Below are 20,119 nucleotides of genomic sequence, written 5' to 3'. Positions count from 1 at the left end.
TTGTCAAAGTAAGAGTTGCAGCAGCATTGTGTCACTGTTGTCTGTTTAGACTCCTGACTAAATAAGTGTCCTGTAAGTATCCATTTCAAAGAGCAGGACTCAGGCTATTTACTGTTGACCTAGCAGATGGCTCTTCATCCTGATATTTCTCCAAGAAAAGAAAAGAGAACAGATCCTCTGTTCCACATGTAACTACAGCTCTGTTCAAAAATGTAATGTCCCTGTGTGTAGTGTTGTACCTAAAAGACATGGGTTTTGTTACAGTCAGAAGAACTACTTACTTATTTAATTCTCTTTGCCAGAACGAATTGTTCTTCTCTGGACTTTGTGTTACTGTCAGGCTGTAGTAGTTAATGATCTGAGGAGTAAACCACTGAAAAACGTATTGCAGTATCACTGCAAGCAATGTATAACATATGAATGTCCAAAAAACAATTGATTTTCTAATAAAATAAACAAGTATAATTTTAAAGCAGTCATATGAACAAACATTTTAAAACCAAGACATTGACAGAGAAATACTATATCATTAAGAATTACACCTTCATTACCTCTCTATCTATCTATCTATCTATCTATCTATCTATCTATCTATCTATCTATCTATCTATCTATCTCTCATTGTCATTGCTACCACTGCAGTTGTTACTCAAATGGTCTTCAAGTAACATCATGACTACACTGCAGTTAATAAAGACCAGACTTTAATTAAATACTGTATAATAATCACATCATCAGGTTCAACAGCACTAGTTTCTAATCATATTTAAGTTTACAAATGGGAAAGCTGTCAACGTGACACTTCAAAATTCCTGTGCATATAAACATATAAAATAACTGAAATCTTGAATGTAGTGAAAAGTCAAGCAAAATGACACCTTTTATTGGCTAACTAAAAAGATTACAATATGCAAGCTTTCGAGGCAACTCAGGGAAAGCCATTTAACCCATCTGAGATCTAACTGTAAATAAATAAATAAAAGTGTATATATTTTTTAACATATTCCTGTTTTATAAGTTGCCCTGGATAAAGGTGTGTGCCATGGATAATAATAATAGTTATAGGAAACATGTGGGTGGTGGGTAGTGCTGCTGCTTTATTGGTTCAATATCCTGGTTTTGTATCCTATCCCTGGATGTTTTTATGTTCTCTTATTTATATGAATTTTCTCCTACATTCCAAAAGGCTTATTACTTATCAATTAGCAATTTAATATTGGCTATGCATTAGTGTGAGTGTGTTTATGTGAGTGAGTGGGGCCTAAGATGTACTGGTGCCCAGACCAGATGTAGTGTTGCTACAGGCACTCACACCCTGCAATCCTGAATTTAATTAAGGTATTTTGAGAATGTTATGAGACAAATTATGAAAACATCCTCTTTTGTCACTTCCTATGTTCTGAATTTAAACCCAATATATTCTTACTTGATTTCAAAATGTTACTTCAACCTCTGTTTTGGCTGAATTTTATGTTGCCATTGTACTTTAGTTTTTTCCTAGTGCTGTTTTTGTTTCTTTCAACATTCCCCTAGGTTCCCATTAATAGTACAGTATATTCTTTCTTTGGCTTGTATTACATTGTAATGTTATTCTACTCATAGCCTAATCAATTTAATTATATTTTTGTCCTGTAAAACACAAATGAGAGTTTAAGTTGTTAATTTTGCTGAGCACAATAACAATTTATTAAGGCTCGTAACATGTAATATAGCATGGCAGTATATTAGGAATAAGTACCCATTCATTTTATTAACCTGCTTTTTCCAGAACAAGGTGGGCAAGCATACAACATATCTGGATGACATGTCACAGTATCTCAAGAATTAAGCTAAGCTAAGATGTATGCATTTGACTATAATCTGCTCAACACACAAACTTTGGTCCAAAATCTGTTAAGCAGCAGCACTTTCAAATTAAGGGCATAGCTAGTAATTAAATTCAACGAGTAAGGACACCAGGGTTTCTGTCCTGGGTCCTCCATGTGTGGAGTTGGCATATTCTCTCCATGTCCATGTAGGTTTTACCCGGGTTCTTCGGTTTCCTGTCACTGTCCCTAAGATACTGTATGTAGCTTACCTAGATTGTCAATGCTAAACTGGCCCTGGTGTGTGTGTATTTACCCTACAATGTTGACTGGCGTGCCCTGTCCAGGGACTGTTCCTGCCTTGCACCATATGCTTGCTGGGATAGGCTTCAGCTTCCCTGTCACCGTTTAGAATAAGGCGAGTGAAGAAGATGAATGGATGAAGATGAGAAAGTACATGAATCATAATGCTATATATGATCAGTCCACTGGAACTAACAAAACATATTTCATTGAGGTTGAAAAATTTCCACCTATGTTTGTTTTTCAGATGAGTCACTATGCCACCCACTTTTCTGATGATTTTGCTGTCTTTACCAACAATGGGAGACTGCACTTATATTAGTGTTAATGTGTGCAATACAAAAATGAATCTTCTGGTAGTCCATTGAAGGTCACACTGATGCAAATCCCTTTTTAGTTCACACATCAAACGGACAGCATGTCTAGGCACCGTTGAAGGAAACCTCCCCACTTACAATGGGAGAGCATGCAAACTTTGTACAGAAGGTACCTCATCCAGTGGTTAGGTCCAGTCAGTTCCTTCAATTTAGTATTTGTATCTGGTACAATGTTAGCAGTCACATACAAATGTTATATTAATATATTTCTTAAATTAACGTGTTTCTAGACAACATAACTAGATAACTGGGTATTATTGTTTTTACTGCCCTATGCACTTATTTGACAACCAGTTGAAGGATAACAGCACGCATTCCTTAATAAGTCAAGCAACCATTATTCTTCATTTTTATCGTCGCTATAGTTATCCTTTATGAAATTTCGGTGTAGCTTTTGCTCCGGAGTGCTAGAGTAGGGGTCAAGCCAACGACCCCCTCCCACTCCCGTCTGCCGCCACGCCTCACGTCACCGGACGGCCATATTGCAGAGAAGGTAACTCGCTCCATGTCTCCAATAGAACAGCCGTGAACCTCACGGGAGTTCAATACCACGACCAGCGCCACGCATTGGGGAGGCAGTGTAAAGGGAGAGAGTGAAGCGGGAAGTGGTCCGTTTTACATACCTTTATTTACCATAATTATTTGGTCTTCTGTGGACGCTGCTGGAGGGTATAGGTGTTTTGTCGGTAAGTCCCTGCTGTGCATCTTCGTGTGTCTCTTGCTCTGTTTAAGCCTTGACGATTGCGCCGGGTTTCGGCTACCGATGTTGCTTCTGCAGGCCCCAGGCCAGCTAGTGCTTTTGGGAGACTGAGAAAGTTTCCTTGACACGCCGTGTAGGAGATCAAATATCCGCGTAACGAATTTTCTGGTAATCGTACCGTGTATAACAGTGGTGTACATTGTAGACTGGATCACGGCTTGCTGAAAGTTTAATGACGAATCGAAAGTTTAAAGTGTCTCCCCCCTACCCCGTATTCTCCATGCTGTTTGAAGGAATGACAGTGGGACGGTTATCCCCGCGCGCTGAAGGAGAAGACTGATTAGCTTTATTATTTAACAGCGACATTCTTGACCAAAAACAGCCTGTATTATCTTGAATGGAAAGGTGTTTTTAAAGCAACTGGCCTGCAGCAGTTGAATGGAAATGTTTTAAAGCAACTGGCCTGCAGTAGTTGTTCTCTGGAAACGGTAAGCTTATTTCTGGTCACATACAGTTAATGTCATATTGTTTTTAATGCCTGTACTACAGTGGGACCTTTATAGGTGAGCGGTGTCCGGATGAGTTGTGAGGAGAAGAGACCCCCCATATATACTCATTACCCTTCGTCGGCTTCCTCCTGAAAAAGTTGAAGAAATGTTACAGAATTTCACTTGTAAAATTCGGCTATATGGAACGATGTGTCACTTACTGGAGACGTGAAGTGAAAGTTAATGATTCAAGTGTGTTGCCTAGTCAATCACTTTAAAGGATGTCTGCCAACATGTCTCTAACGCAAAGTCTGGCTCCAAATTCTCTTTCTATTGAGGGGAAAATAACGAACACTTTGCGCCGCACTCGAGCAGCTTGTAGCATGTACTGTAGTTGGAGCGGCGCACGCTAAGAATTTAGCGTAAAGTTTTGCTGCATACCGTTTCCGCTGTACGGGATCCGCTCCATCTGGAATATACCAGGGAGCACGACGGCGCTACATACGATTGGCTGCGTATTCCACAGTTGAAGTTCGATTGGCTCGCTGGTTCCTTGCGTCAAGCACGTTGTGACTCGGTTTTGTTGCCCCCACCCACCTGAACTCTGTGGGGGTGATGCAGTGGCCGTTTTTTTCTGCTGTCGCGTGAGCAAGTGTTCAAGTAGAGAGAGCTGGAAATTGGATTTAAGAGTGTTGTTATTGTGACTCTTGTAGCTATAGTGGATAATCGACGACTGCATCATTTAATTCGATAGGTAGATTTTTTTCCTTGTTTGTTTTCCTAAACTAGACATTGATAAATTTGGTGAGAACGATCAGGTGAAAAGATGTAGGTGCCTGTGATGGAGACAGACTTTCCCCAGCGTTTTACTGTATTTACCTACGCATTCAAAATGTATCATTGATAACAAAAATGCCCCGAACAACTTCATTGTCCAATTGTATGTCTACTGGTGTCAATGTCTGTCACCCCTTGGCGACAAAACACTTTGGAAGCAGCCCACGTGGCTAAATCAGGTCACTGTTTTAAATTTGTACATTTGTATTACGGAAACATAATATTGTTTATGTTCGCTTTTCACAGTCACACTTTTTAGAAAACCGGAGATGTATAATTTATAAAAATGTTCGTATATTAAACTAGTTTTCATGTTCTCTATGCTCGTTTGTATCCTTAACAGGTAATTTAAGGTTTCCTCTTTAGTTATTTGTAACACTCTACATTTCTTAGTTTAAATACTGTTTGAATATGTAAAAAAAAACTACCTTTGAAGCTTTTCATTTTATTTTATATTTGTACTAGGTTCTGTTTTAAAATGTTTTTGATGACACATTTCTTAATTATAATTAGATACTTTAGTTTTTAATGTGATGTAGGTGAATCAAATTGTAACTAATCTATTTATTTGTACCTGTTTTTTGTTAAAATGTGAGTCAAGTCCATGAATGAGATAAGGATTGTTTTCAGGGTTTTATTGTGTTGGATCTTGAAGCAAAGTGAGCTTTTCTCTTATCAACAATTAACCAATTTATTTTACACTATACATTTGCAAAGATGATACCTGTCAGAAATAGGGTAATAGACAAAAAGTAAAATTATTAAACTTTTTATGAAAATCACATATGGCATGCAGCCTTGTTTGTGATGGAGCAAGCACTTTGGTTATCTGACTGTTGTACTGTGACAGAGTTAACTTCTGCAATGTTGTAATAGTAAATCTTGCACATGCAGGTAAAATTTCCTTCTTTCGCTAATATTTAGGTAGAGCAAGTATTCCTGTAATGTCAGTATTGTGGTTTTGTTTCATTTGTTGTTCCTCTTAGCTGTCTTTTTGAAAATCTGTTAAGGAAGTTCATTAATAGTACAGAGTACTGTAAAATTCCGAATGTAACAAACACACTGCCACTATGTTGCCATGATCTGTGAGCGTATCAACCTTACCTTGAAACTTCTATTTTCAGTTTTCAACAACATCATTTGTCTATAATAGGAAATGCAGGTGATGCACTTTGGTTCCCACAAATGTTGCCTACTAGCTGCAAGTAGCACAATTCCTAGAGAATATTACAGTCCTGCATGTAAGACATCTTAAAGTGCACTTTAGTGAGAGCACGATTAAGGAGTGCTTTGCACCTTGGTAGTACTGCATTAGAGACTAAACTTTAGCAGGTAATTTAAGGCTCTGTTGGCAGCTTTAGGCAAACTCTGGACAAAAAATATGCCAAGACTGAGTGTTGCTGATGTTGTGGTTTTCTCTGAACCATCCCCTTTTAGCTTGTAGTTTGGCAGATTTAATTTATTTGGGTATTTGCAATCTCTTATAATTGGGAGAGACAACAATGACTTGTATGAGTATTTGTTCTCAAACATTTTTCTTTTGTTAAAAATACATTTAGTGAAGTTATCTTGTAAACCTAGAATGTGTGCACGGGTTTTTGTTGTAAAAATATTGTGCTCCTCCTTTTTGGTACTAAGCTAATTGACTTAAATTTCTGAGTGTTTTTGAGTTAACACTGTTGACCATACTGTATGAAAGCGTTGTTCATTTGTTGATAGTCTAGGTCATGATGTGCAGTGAATGAGCGGTCAGTGACCCTTTTCTTGCAGTAAACCAATGACCTTGCGACTCTGTTTCAAAACATTTAATCTTTTAGTAACTATTGGTGATGTTCGGTTAAGTGAACAACTATACATTTTAACTGTACTCCTCATTAGTTTTCTTTCAATCATTTTCCTATTTAATAGCATCAGGTCTGGCTCGCAAAACCCCAGAAGAACCTAAGATAATCAAATGACTTAATTTATCATGACTTATGATAAATAACAGTAAACAAAGTTATTAAAAGACCTACTAATATATTGTCAGGAAAGTAGAGGTCTTATGTTTGTCTGATTTGTGTATGTGATTGCTGATGTTAACTAAGTGTCAAGTATTATTGTAATTAATACTGAATTATGCCTAGTCCTTATTTCTTAAAAGTATTATTAGGTTTCCTATGACCCTGACCAGAAAAATATTCTCAAAATAAATTAATGGATAGATGGCCTGTGGTTATAAAGGATGTGTTGATTTATAAGCTGTGTGACATACAGTAACTTGGGTAATATTGTTCAAGTGCAGTGTACAGAATAGACTAATTCAAATGTATTGATTTGCTACGCTGCAATGTACAGTATTTTCCAGAGAGAACTGAATTAAAAGCTTTACATATTTGGCTGTGTTTTGGTAGCCTTGTAAAGGAAATCTTGTACAAAATCCTTTCTATGCTTTTCTCTGTGATCCAGTTATCAATAATTGCTGTCAATTTAGCACCCTATGGTCCACCATAAACTCCAGTTATAAAGTAAAAACATAAGTTTAGCAGCAGATTATACCTAAAGCTGTTTAAAGATAAGTAGCTCCAGAGGAACAATAACTCAATAATATTGGAATTTTTCAGATCAGCTCACTTTCTTTTGTTTAATGCGTTTAAGGGTGTACTCACACAATGCATGTTTGTTCCGTACTGTGCCCAAGCACGATTGTTCCCCACTCCCCTGCTGGCTTGCAATCACATTGCACTTAATGTTCAGGGCCCAGGCACGGTTTTGTCATGACCCTGTGACTTCGTGAAAAGCCAAAATAAGATTCGAACATGGAGTGAAAGTCTGCATGTCAAAACGATTTTACTTATTTTGTGGTTGCTTTGAAGTCCTGTAGGGCAGAACAGCACTCTATCTTCCTACAGATTTATTGAGTGTGCAGCGCAGCGTTTTGCTGTTAATTGTGCTGCTCATACAAAAAGATTTTTTACTGTGACAAATGATGTTTAGGGAGGAATTTGTAGCTTTTCTTGCCAATTATAATTCACATTCATCTGTAAGATGAAAATAACCTGCTTTTAACTCAAAAGATATTGAATGAAATGAGGAGTGCACTCTCTGACTTGTCGCATCATTGACGTTTTGTCTGTTTTCCATGCTCTGGCACGTTTGGTGATCACACTGTTTCTGAATGCTACAGAACCGTGTTCGTCCCCACCTCTTTCAAGAAAGCCAGGGCACGGTATGGTTGGCCTGGCATGCAGCGATCACACTAGTAACCCCCACATAGTCTAATTTGTTTGCCATGTGGACAAATGTGCTCAGGGGCAGAACAAATTGCCAATGTGAGTACACCTTAACATACAAGCTCAAGCAATAGTCTTCTTAAATAACTATCTTGCTCTGAAACATCTGGGTTCCTTACCTGAAAAATCTCTGATCACAATTATCTTACTTTGGGCACCAGGCAAGAAACATTATGCAGTGTGCTGTATACATTGAGATATATATCAGGAATCAAAATGGGAACGTACTAATAGATGACTCCTAAAGAGATCTAAATCAAAAACTGGTATGGCACTGCCAAATTTTCAGTTATGTTGTGGAATTGCAAATTTACATACTTCCTAATCACAGTGCCAGACAGTGACTATTTGTTGCACATGCAAGTATAAACTTTGCTATACTCTGTATATGCACCAGGCACTTAAGGTTGCTTTAATCTTAACCTGCACAGCTCTGGAATATGAAAAGAAATGGGAGTACCCAGAGAAAAACCATTTGGATATGGGGAATAATGTATACATTCCACATATAGCCACAGTAATAACCCGTGACCTGGTTGTTTGAGGGCAAGAAGGCTCAACTCTGCTATCCGCTTGAAACATGTGCTTACTGTACAGATGCATTGTTGTGAATTTTATTTTAGTTTTGCTTTGCCTTTTAATAAAACTTGCTTGGAAAATAATACAAAATAAATGCTGAATTAAATACAGTATTTATTTAAACTTTGTACACTTTATAACATGGTGTGAGTAGTGTGTTTGATAGTGTGTCCACTATTCAAAAAATAAATGGGGCTGATACATTTATTTATTTTGTAGTTTTCTTCATTGAAATTTGTTGATAGTATTTATAAATGTTTTTTGAGGATGTGACACTATTGTAAAAATAAAACTTAAGATTTATATAATTAAAAAATTTTAACAACTTTTATTTGTAACCATTGAAAAGAGAAATGACCCTTACTTTAAGGAAGAACTTACTCTAGGATGCAAATGAGGGGAATGCATACACATTTGATTTTTAAAAGAAAGTCCTAAAAAAGACTTTGAAGCTAAGCAGTATTACGAATAAATATTCTGGTGGGCCTTTCCTTTTATAATTGAAAATTAGTGAGCCAATCAGGCAGTTGTCTTCATTCATAGATATAAATATTACTACTTCTTTGAAAGTAAAGATGGTATGGGCAATTTAAGAAATAAACAAATGCCCTACTTTCAAACCCACCCAATTGGTTGCTGCAGACATTCACTGATCACCCACAATGTTAAAACCACTGACAGGTGATGCGAATAACATTATCTCATTACAGTGAAACCTGTCAAGTAGTGGGATATATCAGTTTGCAAGCTGACAGTCGGTTCTTGAAGGTAATATGTTGAAAACAGAAAAAATGGGCAAGCGTAAGGACCTGAGCAACTTTGACAAGGGCCAAATTGTGATTGGTGAGACGACTAGGTTAGAGCATCTCCAAAACTGCACGTCTTGTGGGGTGTTCTTGGTATGTAGTATCTATAAAAAGTAGCAAAAGGAGGGACAACTGATGAACCAGCAATAGGATCATGGGCGCCTAAGGGTCATTGATACATGTGGGAATGATGACAAGTCTATCTGTTCCGATCTTACAAAAGTGCTACTATAGAACAAACTAGCTGAAATACCCAGCGTTGCCCAGGAGGAAAATAAAGTTTGGTGTTTTTTTTTTTATAATTAAAATAAAAATAAATTAACAAACAATGAAGACTCACTAATGTGCTTGTCTTACGGTCTTGTATGTATATTATCATCCAGTTGGCGCTCTGCACTGGCCAACTCTATTTAACTTCAAAAGCAACAGGGGCATGGTGGTGCTCAAACATGAAGAATGCTGGCAGTCACCTCCAGTTTGCACTCTGGTGGTGGTTCAGAGTGTCAACTGGATGATAACATGCATACAAGACCATAAGATCAACCCCCAACCTACCCAGAAGGGGGTGTGTTAGGGTTGATTTCTCCTTACAGTATTTTTAGTCAACCAATGAGAAACATGTTTACCAAGTTTCATGAAAATCGCTCCAGCCGTTCGGAAGTGATGCTGGAACATCTGTTCCAGAACCCCCCGCGAAAGGTGAAAATCCGCGAAGTAGAAACCATATGTTTATATGGTTATTTTTATATTGTCATGCTTGGGTCACAGATTTGCACAGAAACACAGGAGGTTGTAGAGAGACAGGAGCTTTATTCAAACACTGCAAACAAACATTTGTCTCTTTTTCAAAAGTTTAAACTGTGCTCCATGACAAGACAGAGATGACCGTTCCGTCTCACAATTAAAAGAATGCAAACATATCTTCCTCTTCAAAGGAGTGCGCGTCAGGAGCACAGAATGTCAGAGAGAGACAGAGAAAAGCAAACAAATCAATACGGCTGTTTGGCTTTTAAGTATGCGAAGCACCGTGGCACAAAGCTGTTGAAGGCGGCAGCTCACACCCCCTCATCAGGAGCAGAGAAAAACAAACAAATCAAAAATCCATACGTGCCCTTCGAGCTTTTAAGTATGCGAAGCACCGTGCAGCATGTCGCTTCACGAAGTAGCTGCACAGAAGGGAGCAACATGAAGATAAACTTTCAGCATTTTTAGACGAGCGTCCATATGGTCTAGGTGTGCGAACAGCCCCCCTGCTCAATCCCCCTACGTCAGGATCAGAGAATGTCAGCGCAAGAGAGAGAGAAAAGTAAGTTGGGTAGCTTCTCAGCCATCTGCCAATAGCGTCCCTTGTATGAAATCAACTGGGCAAACCAACTGAGGAAGCATGTACCAGAAATTAAAAGACCCATTGTCCGCAGAAATCCGCGAACCAGCAAAAAATCTGCGATATATATTTAAATATGCTTACATATAAAATCCGCGATAGAGTGAAGCTGCGAAAGGCGAAGCGTGATATAGCGAGGGATTACTGTATATAAAACAGTTCCATGACTGACTGACAGACAACGCACAGACCAAACCACTGGACCTAAAGGGCTGAAATATTGACAGTGCATTCCTATAATGACATGGATAACTGCTAAGAAAGGATTTTTTGAAATTCCATCCCTAAGGGGGTGAATTGGGAGGCGTCAACTATATCCGTTCTCTTGCCACTGAGAAGAGGGGCGACACGGCGCGCATGCATGGAATGACGAAGGGGATGTTTCTGTTTCTGCCTGACGGTAACGTGAGTGACAGCCATGCATCATTTGCGCGAGCAACCTGATGCTGTGCAGTTCGGTCTATAAATGATAACCCTGTAAAACGACTTAGGTTCACAGCAAATCTTTCGAGTGGTCATTTTCATGCTTATGTTTCACAAAAAAAGTATCCTCTTCTGAAAGTTTCGACTTCAAATATGCCAAAGGTTATTATTACCAGAAAAATAACAACACAAGGATTAAAAAGACCCGCATCTCCAACACCTGAAACTGACACTATATTTTCATCTTCGTCAAACCAAGAGTTACCCCAGGTTTTACCAACGCAAACACAGAAGAAAATAAAAAAACGCAGGGCTCGATACACAAATAACATCCGAAAGAAATAAATAAAAAAATCTTCTGAAGAGAATCCTACAAAAAGTTAACGTACGATAAAATTATAACCAGTGTACAGACAAACTCGGGACGACTTTTCTTTTTAGACGCTCCAGGTGGCACCGGAAAAACCTACCTCATTAACTTGATCTTAGCGAAAGTGAGGAGCACTCACAGCATTGCCTTAGCTGTCGCCTTTTCCAGAATCACCGCCATGCTGCTAGAAGGTGGTCGAACTGCACATGCAACTTTTATGTTGCCGTTCGACCTAACACGTATAGAGACCCTCATCTGCAACATATCGAAACAAGCAATCTTGGCAAAGTATTAAAAAATACTAAAATAATTGTCTGGGATGAAATTACAATGGTGCACAAGGGAGGCGTTGAGGCTATAAATAGGACTCTACAGGACATTCGCAGTAACAAAAACCTGATGGGTGGTGTGACAATGCTGTTGGCAGGAGATGTTTGCAAAACTTTACCTGTGGTACCTAGAGGAACCCGAGCTGATGAAAGTAAAGCCTGTCTGAAAAGATGTGTTTTGTGGCCCTCAATAGAAATACTCAAACTTACCAAAAATATGAGAGTATATCTGAAAGGCGATGTATCAGCTGCTCAATTTTCAGATACAGTGGAACCTCGGTTTGCGAGCATGATTCGTTCCGGAAACGTGCTTGTAGTCCAAAGCACTCGTATATCAAAGTGAATTTCCCCATAAGAAATAATGGAAACTCAGATAGTTTGTTCCACAACTCAGAACTATTCGTATAAAAATGATTAGTACAAAATATAAAGTAAAAATACATAAAACAAATTAACCTGCACTTTACCTTTTGAAAAGAATCATGGCTGGTGTGAGTGAGTTTCTAAACTCTTGTGGGATTGCACCCAACGGGACGACATGCGGAAGAGCATCCCAAAGCAATCAGTCTCCCAGCGCTGTAGCAGTTCACCGTAAAAGCGAATCCGAAAAGATCGCGGACATGCTATAAGCGCCTGCCGTCGATGGGTGATACAAGGAACATTATAAATGTGCAGGGCCCTGCCTGACTGCTGTGTCTGTGTATAAATAACCGCGCTGTTGCTGTTTCAAGCTGAATAAAGCTGGTGTTGCTAATGTACTGAGACTCAGCTTCGTGTTTTAAGGTGCACGTCACAGCACACACATACACGAGCGAGCACATACACATACACACACAGTCACAATGCTGTAGTAAACAGTATACGCTCATACGGATGTTGACTATATGAGTGAGGCACGCCGACTCAGACGGAGAATAGGAGACGATTGCCCACAATCCCGCAGCGAGAGAGAGAGAAGAACCATCCGCTCAGTTGTGATCACATGACGCTCAGCAGACAAAGCATATACATACTACTCGTACTGCAAGACCTTGCTCATTTATCAAGTCAAAATTTATTAAAAATTTTTGCTCGTCTTGCAAAACACTTGTAAACCAAGTTACTCGCAAACTGAGGTTCCACTGTTTTTTAATGAAAATAGGAAACGGTGATTATCCATCAACAGATGATATAATTGTTGTCCTGGACGAGTTGTGCACATTAGTGACTACCGTCCAGGAACTGATAGATCACATTTATGCAGGCATTGCTCAAATACAGAATAAGCCCATAGAATGGTTTTGTGAACGGGCCATTTTGACTCCAAAAAACGATCAAGCTGCGTTCATTAATGACATGTTGCTGAAGTCCTTTGACGGAGAAGAAATGGTCTACAAGTCGATACTCTGTAATGCAGATGAAGCCGTTAACTATCCGGTAGAGTTTTTAAATTCACTTAAACCACCGGGTTTTCCATACCATAGGCTTACTCTGCGGAAGAGCACACCCGTAATGCTCCTTCAGAATTTAAAACCACCGAAACTATGTAATGGCACTAGACTGCAAGTCAGAGCCCTGCATAAAAATGTAATCGAAGCCATTATTTTGACCGGATGTGCTCAAGGAGAAAGTGTTCGTGCCACGCATTCCTCTGATATCCAATGACCTCCCCTTTGACTTTAAGAGACTGCAATTTCCCCTCAAAGTATGTTTCGCCATGATGATAAATAAGTCTCCGGGCCAAACTTTGAAATATGCTGGCATAGATTTAAGTGAAGATTGTTTCTCCCACGGTCAGTTTTACATAGCTTGCTCATGCGTAAGTTCGCCCATGAGCCTGGTAATATTAGTGCCGCCCAATAAATAATAAAAAAAAAAATATCGTTTATAAAGAAATCCTCTAAAAACCAATTAGATATTTACGCTCCCACGGCGTCAGAAGTTCCACGCGAACAAAGTCACAGACAATAACTATAACTTCATATATATATTTCCGATAAAAAAAGTATATTAAAAATGAGTCCCGTGTGGACGAAGTCGCAGGTAAAAGCTACTGCATACAGATACACATACATTGACTTATATATAATGCTGCTGAAAATCTTAATGCTGGCCTTGAGAGAAAGGTGTCACACCATGTATCTCAGCTTGCTGTGAATGGAGCTGCAATAGCCACAGACCAGTAAGAGTGCCCATGGTGACCCCCATCCAATGTTGAAGGACCCTACATAGGCACGCGTGTATCAGAGCCAGGACGATAGAGCAATGGAAGAAGGTGGCGTGGTCTGGAGAATCGCCTACATAAAAGTTGTTGCAGACAATGTACACCCCTTTTTGCAACGGTATTTATATTCTGATGGCAGTAGCCTCTTCCAGCAGGAGAATTTGCCCTGCCACACTGAAAAAAAATGTTCAGGAATGGTTTGAGGAACATGACAAAGTGTTCCACGTGTTAGCATGACTGACCTCCAAGTTCCTCAGATCTCAATCCAATTGAGCATCTATAGGATGTGCTGAAAAAACAAACCATGGAGGCTCCACCTCACAACCTACAGAGCTTAACAGAACTGCTGCTAATATTTTGGTACAAGATACCAAAGGACATCTTCAGAGGTTTTGTTGAGGCATGGACTCCACAGTTCAGAGTTGCTTTGGCATGTAACATACACAGTGATAGGCAGGTGGTTTTAATGTTGTGGCTGATCTGTGGATACTACATGCCTGCCCCTAGGTGTGGGTAATATGGAAGCAATGTTATCTAATATTTGTAAATAATGTTACAACATACTCCATGATTCATGTCCTATGTTTAAATTGTTTTTTGTTTTTTTGTTTTTTCAAAAGCAAGCTTCAGGTTGCGGAGCATATACAACCTAATTGGGAGAAATTTTTTTTTTTTTAATTTGTGACCTGCTGTCCATAAGGTTTTTCTGATAACATTTTTATTGACCAGTACATTTCAGTGCAAGGCTTATGAATTATGCCTTCAAATGCAAAGAATGCCAGCAATTTATCACACCTGATATTGGAGCACTTAGAACCATGTATTTTGGTTTTAGTTGTGCTGATAGATCAGTTGCTGTGCACATGTTGGGCTCAGTCACAATTCTATATCCAACATGCTCTCATTTAGAATAAACTAAAATTCTGCAAGGGATCATCTGTACCTGATATATTTATTTCACTTGGAGATCCAGTGAACTGCAACCTGGCACTTTTGTGATAAGCTTTCACATTACAAATTGGCATCCTAGTTTAATGTTCAAGCAAAATCATCACTTTTGTAATTTTCAGTATCACTTGATCTAGAAGATGTCACGCTATCACTGGCCAGTCCTGAAGAGCTGTTACATTGTCAAACAATAAATTATCTTTATATGCTTTATGCTCCAAAATCCCATATTTAGCTTGCTGTTTCAACAGTTGTCTTTTGCTACTAGCTGCTGTTAATGGGAGATGAGTAAACTCTGGATGATGGGGTGTGTGTGTTCAACTAGCTGTTGATGTGCATACTTGCCAGCTTGAAGGATGGTCTTTGGCTTGTGACAGCATTTCCCACAAGTACTGAATGCATCCTCTGGAGAAACGTATGTACGAAGAAGGCAAATTTCTTTTTTTGCAAGGTTGTTGACTTCTAAAACATTAGTTTCATGTGCTTTCCTGGATCATAGTGGATCTGTATTACTTTTTATATGCAGTAATGCTTTGTGTATCTCTTTTTGACTGACTGGAATTGGATCACCACTATTTCCACAACAAAGGAACATACATGATTTGCTGGCTTATGATATGCATTGTATATTAAATGTTTAACACAAAGTTGGTATTTGCATCCCACTTACCTAAAGGAATGGGGGAAAAATTTGACAATAACGTTTTTTTTACAAAGTTGATTATAATTGTGTTTTTCTTTGCGTATTTTTTTTTCCCAAGCAGGATTAATCTTTATTTTTTTACTTTTTGTTTTTAAACATTCTTTATTCATTTACCAAATGAGGTTTTATTGCTCCTTTTCTACTTAGCATAAAATTTGCATTTTGCACAAACAAATGTTTCTTTGTAGAATATTAAGGTATTGTTATTGCTTCCTTCCTAGCTTATTAAAGATTTTGCCACTGTATGGGAAGCAGTTCATTATTAATCTTGCTGAAGAGAGAACAGGCAACGAAAGATGCCAAAACCGGTAAGACTTTATTCTTTCCAAAATTAATGCATTTGTCAAAGCAGTTTTCCTTCCTTCACAGTTGTGGAAGCCTTTGCAGTTTTTAAAAATACTTTTTTGTAGGGGATAGTTTAAAAATTTCAAACAATATGGTTATCTGATTATTTTCTGTGATCTTACTGCCAACATTATTGAGTGTGATGTTTTATAGGAATACTACACCCAAAAATACTTTTTTGTGAGTTACTTGCCCCATGTAGTTTGCAATGATAGCCGAGAAAAAATGTTAATGTTATGCTTTTGTATGGAATGGAGATGATATTTCTGATAAAAAAAAGTCTCGAACAGCAGCAAACAATATGAAAACCTCAACAAAACAATTTGTTACTTGTGTTCCTTAATCCATGTTTAAAATCATCCAGCTGTATGCTTACAACGTCTTAAACGTGTGTTTAACCAAAATATTGATTAATAAACTAGCATTCCATGTTTGTGTTGGAGTCTGCAGTTAATGCAATTTCTAAACATCTGAAATATCATTGGAGTTCTAAACCTATTAAGAGGTGAAATGTGCTTGGTCCCGCCAGAAGCATTGAACTGTTTAGATTTTCCTTTCAAAATGAATGGCAGAATAATAGACATGAACTAAGAGACAAGTAGCATCTTTAAAAGACTTCAGGGCATTAAGTGTCTGTAAAAATATATCCTAAGGTTTCCATAGTTCAGTAAAAAAAACTGCTAATAAAAAAAAATAAAAAAAAGTCTGAAACCTCCAAAACACTGGTACACTTCTGAAGTCACATAGCAAGAAAAAAGGTTTGTTAAGAGGCTCAATGAGAGTTCTGAGTGTAATTCGTGTGAAAAATATTTTTTTCTGAAGGACCTCTATAGGTAGATAAGTGGTAGAGCATAGTTTTGTTTTTTGTCAATTTTGTACTCTGTCATCAATCTAGGTTTTAAGGTTCGTAAGGATATTCTTTACTGCTAAAAACCACTTTAAAAGTTACTGCTGATACCATTGTCTTTTGCTTAGAATGGTTAAAATTGCAAATGATATGACACCAACAACTATGATAAACTTTGGTTATTGTGCTTGCCATTTTAAATGACAAACATTAGTGTCTGTTTACCAAATTGTACGCATTTTCTCCATCTGCTTTGTTTGCTTCCTGCTTGTCAATAACAACACTGTTGCTTCAAAAGCTATGTTATAAAAGGTATAGGTGCTTGAATGCTTATTTATATGCATCATTAGAGCACACAAATTGGTGAGGACTGTCAAGGAGAGGCTTCCACTGCCCATTTCACCTTGGTCTAACAGTTGTTTTCTTAACAATACTTAATTTGAATATTTAACTTTTTTCAAAGTAAAACCTTTTATGGAAGGTGTCATCCTTTCTTTTCATATAGGTACAATCGATTGGCTTACTCAAACACTTTAGGATTAGTTTGGCTCTTTCAAGAAAGAGAGAGGTTTTGCAGTGGATGAATTGAGCGCTAAATCTTGTGACAATAAACATGTTATTTCTGCATGTGTCCCTTTACTACCCTTCAAGTATTGATAGTTTGGCAAAATTGCTGTCAGGCATGAGTCTAACTCTCTCCCAGCTGTTAGATGGTTGACCCTTTAGGTACATTTGTGGTGTTATCATTTAAGTATAATTTCTAAATCAGTTTGTTTTTGTTGAACTGGATCCCAAAAGTTCTAGTTCTTTCTTTTGTAAAAATGTAAATAAAATCATATTTACCATTGTTATATATTCTTTTCTCATTTGGATATGAAATTTGATGGTACAGCACATTTCAGAGAACCTTTATTCACAATTTAGGAATTAAACACCAAAATTCAGTTTTGAAAAGTTTCTGCATATTAATTAAGCATGGTTTTCTTCCCCAATTTTTTTGTTCCTTACTTCTTTTATACTCTCACATGAACTCATATTGCAGAAACTTTCATGAATGTCAGTATTCTTTAGTGAGCATCGGTCAACTTGGCTTTTGTTTGGATGTAATATTTTAATGGTCAGCTAGTTGTGGTGGTTTTTTGTTAATGCTGTCACAAATTTGGAAAGATTAAATATTAAAGATGGCTCCCATCATGGCTGAGGCCTCTGTGTACTCCTCCTGCAACCATCTTTGTTTGTCTTGCTATTTGTTTTTAAGTTTTTAGATGGGCATACCTCATCTGCACTGATTATTTATGACAGAGATTGGTAAACAACAACCTCATGATATTATTCTTAACTGGCCAGAACTGGACTATTTCCTCTGCTAGAACTTCTCTGGGTGGGGCCCATTTGAAGAAAGGAGCAGAGTGAAGAACACAGACGGAGGAAGGAGTGACCCAAGTGGTGGTGAGGCAAGAGAGATGGATTACATGCTAAGCTGACGGCTAGGGTCAGCAGACCACAACTACCCAGCTTTTTGCTTGGAAATGTTTGATCTCTTGAAAATAAGAGGAATAAACTCCGAACCAGGATTCTGTCCCATCAAGAAGTGAGCGACTGCTGCGTGTTGATCTTCACTGAAACCAGGTTTTCAGACAATATCCCCTGGCTGCCATGGGGACATTATATGTATGAGGTTTTAAATGTACAAGAAACAAACCTCCTGATGCAGTCTTTACATTGGCTAGTGACTTTAACCATTGTAACTTACCAACTGTGATGCAAGCATACCAACATCACGTTACTTTTCCTATATGGGAGAAAAACACACTAGATCATGAGTATAGTAATGTGAAGGAGGCATACAAGTCTGTACCTCGCCCTCACTTTGTATGGTCCGATCATATCTCTGCATCCTCTATCCGGCATACAGACAGCTCCTCAAACAAGTTCCCACTGTAAGGAAAACTGTTAAAGTGTGAATAGAAGAAACTGAGCTGGAGCTTCAGGGCTGCTTTCAGCATACTCAGTGGTTTGATTTTAAGATTGCTGCCATGAATGAGGATGGCACTGTTATCCTCGATGAATACAGTTTAGTACTGTCCAGCTACATAAGCACTTGAACGGATTTTTATTGTGCCCTTCAAACACATCTGGTTATATCCAAACAATAAACCATGGATCAATTCAGAGGTCCCTTTTATGCTTCATGTTCACTCCAAGGCATATGCCTCAGGCAATGCTAGCGAGTACAAAAAAATCCAGACATCTATACAGAGCTGTTAGAGAAGCCAAGAAGAAATGGACATAAACTGTAAGGTCACTACACTACTGCTGATACTGTTTGAGTATGTGGCAGGAATTGGAACACATCACAAGGTACAGAGACAGAAGTAGACGGTGGACTACTGACGGCTATTTCTCTTCGGATGAGTTTAATGAATTCCATGCCCACTTTGAGGCCCATAACACCGAGTCAGCGGGCAGGAAGGGGACTAGTGAGGGTTCAGTGCCCCCATTCACAAAGTCTAAACTCCTGGAAGGCAGCCAGCCAGCCCAGGTAACCTCGCTGGACATGCACTCAAAGCTTGCGTTTCAGCCCTTGCTGATGCTCCGGCTGACACACAGAGAAAGAGACAGCATCCACCAACCATACATTGGAGAGACTGGGCATTTAAATTTCTTAGTATTGACATCTCTGAGGATCTCTCTTGGACCTACCACATCACAGACCTGGCAGGGAAAGCCAGGCCATGTTTGTATTTTTTGAGAAGGCTGAGGAAGTTTGGCTTGCCACGCACTGTCCTACACAACTTCTACAGATGCACAACCGAGAGCATCCACACCTACTCCATCACAGTGTGGTTTGGGAACAATACAGCATAGAACTGCAAGGTTACACAGCGGATGGTAAAATTGGCACAAAGTCCCATTGGAACAGAACACCCTGCACTAGAGGATATCTATAACACCAGAGTTCTCAGGGGGGCACATAGCATTATCAAGGACACAACCCACCAACAACATGAATGTTCATACTCGGGGAGATGCTACAAGAGTATAGCAGCTAGAACAATAAGGCTGAAAGACCTTTTCCCCCCTTATGCCATCAGGTATATAAATAAAACTCATCCACTGCCTCTCCCCTCTGCACTGCAGGGTAGCTTGTGTGTGTGGAGGATGGAAGGCCATCTTGAGACCATATATGCCTGCAGAGCTTACATTGAATCATTTATTTGCTTGTGCACTCTTACCTCTGTTTGTTTTTGTTTTTGCATTTCTTTTGCACCTAAGTGTTTTTGTTTATTGATGTCTGTTCTTTTCTGTTGCTGTGCATTCTTGTTTATTGCCAGAGGACTCTCAGAATAAGATTTCCATTGTACTGAGTACATATGACAGTAAGGTTGAATTTACAAAT

General features: G+C 38.6%; 1 protein-coding gene across 2 annotated transcripts in view; it reads left to right on the top strand.

Annotated features, from left to right (window-relative positions):
* Positions 1 to 2,972: 2,972 nt before the first annotated feature.
* The window catches only part of LOC114650767 (radixin), a 98,311-nt gene continuing 81,164 nt past the window's right edge, over positions 2,973 to 20,119 (top strand). Inside the window, exons 1-2 of one of the 2 annotated variants that reach the window (XM_028800607.2) lie at positions 2,973 to 3,171; positions 15,749 to 15,835. In XM_028800607.2, coding sequence (XP_028656440.2) covers positions 15,824 to 15,835 — 12 coding nt within the window. In that variant the 5' untranslated portion in view covers positions 2,973 to 3,171; positions 15,749 to 15,823. Of the gene's footprint in view, positions 3,172 to 4,405; positions 4,428 to 15,748; positions 15,836 to 20,119 lie in introns of those variants that run through there. The other variant, XM_051926185.1, reaches the window with a different exon arrangement.

The sequence above is a fragment of the Erpetoichthys calabaricus genome, chromosome 4, assembly GCF_900747795.2.
Source record: "Erpetoichthys calabaricus chromosome 4, fErpCal1.3, whole genome shotgun sequence".
Taxonomy (NCBI): Eukaryota; Metazoa; Chordata; class Cladistia; order Polypteriformes; family Polypteridae; genus Erpetoichthys; species Erpetoichthys calabaricus.
This window is presented reverse-complemented; position numbering and strand designations above follow the sequence as displayed.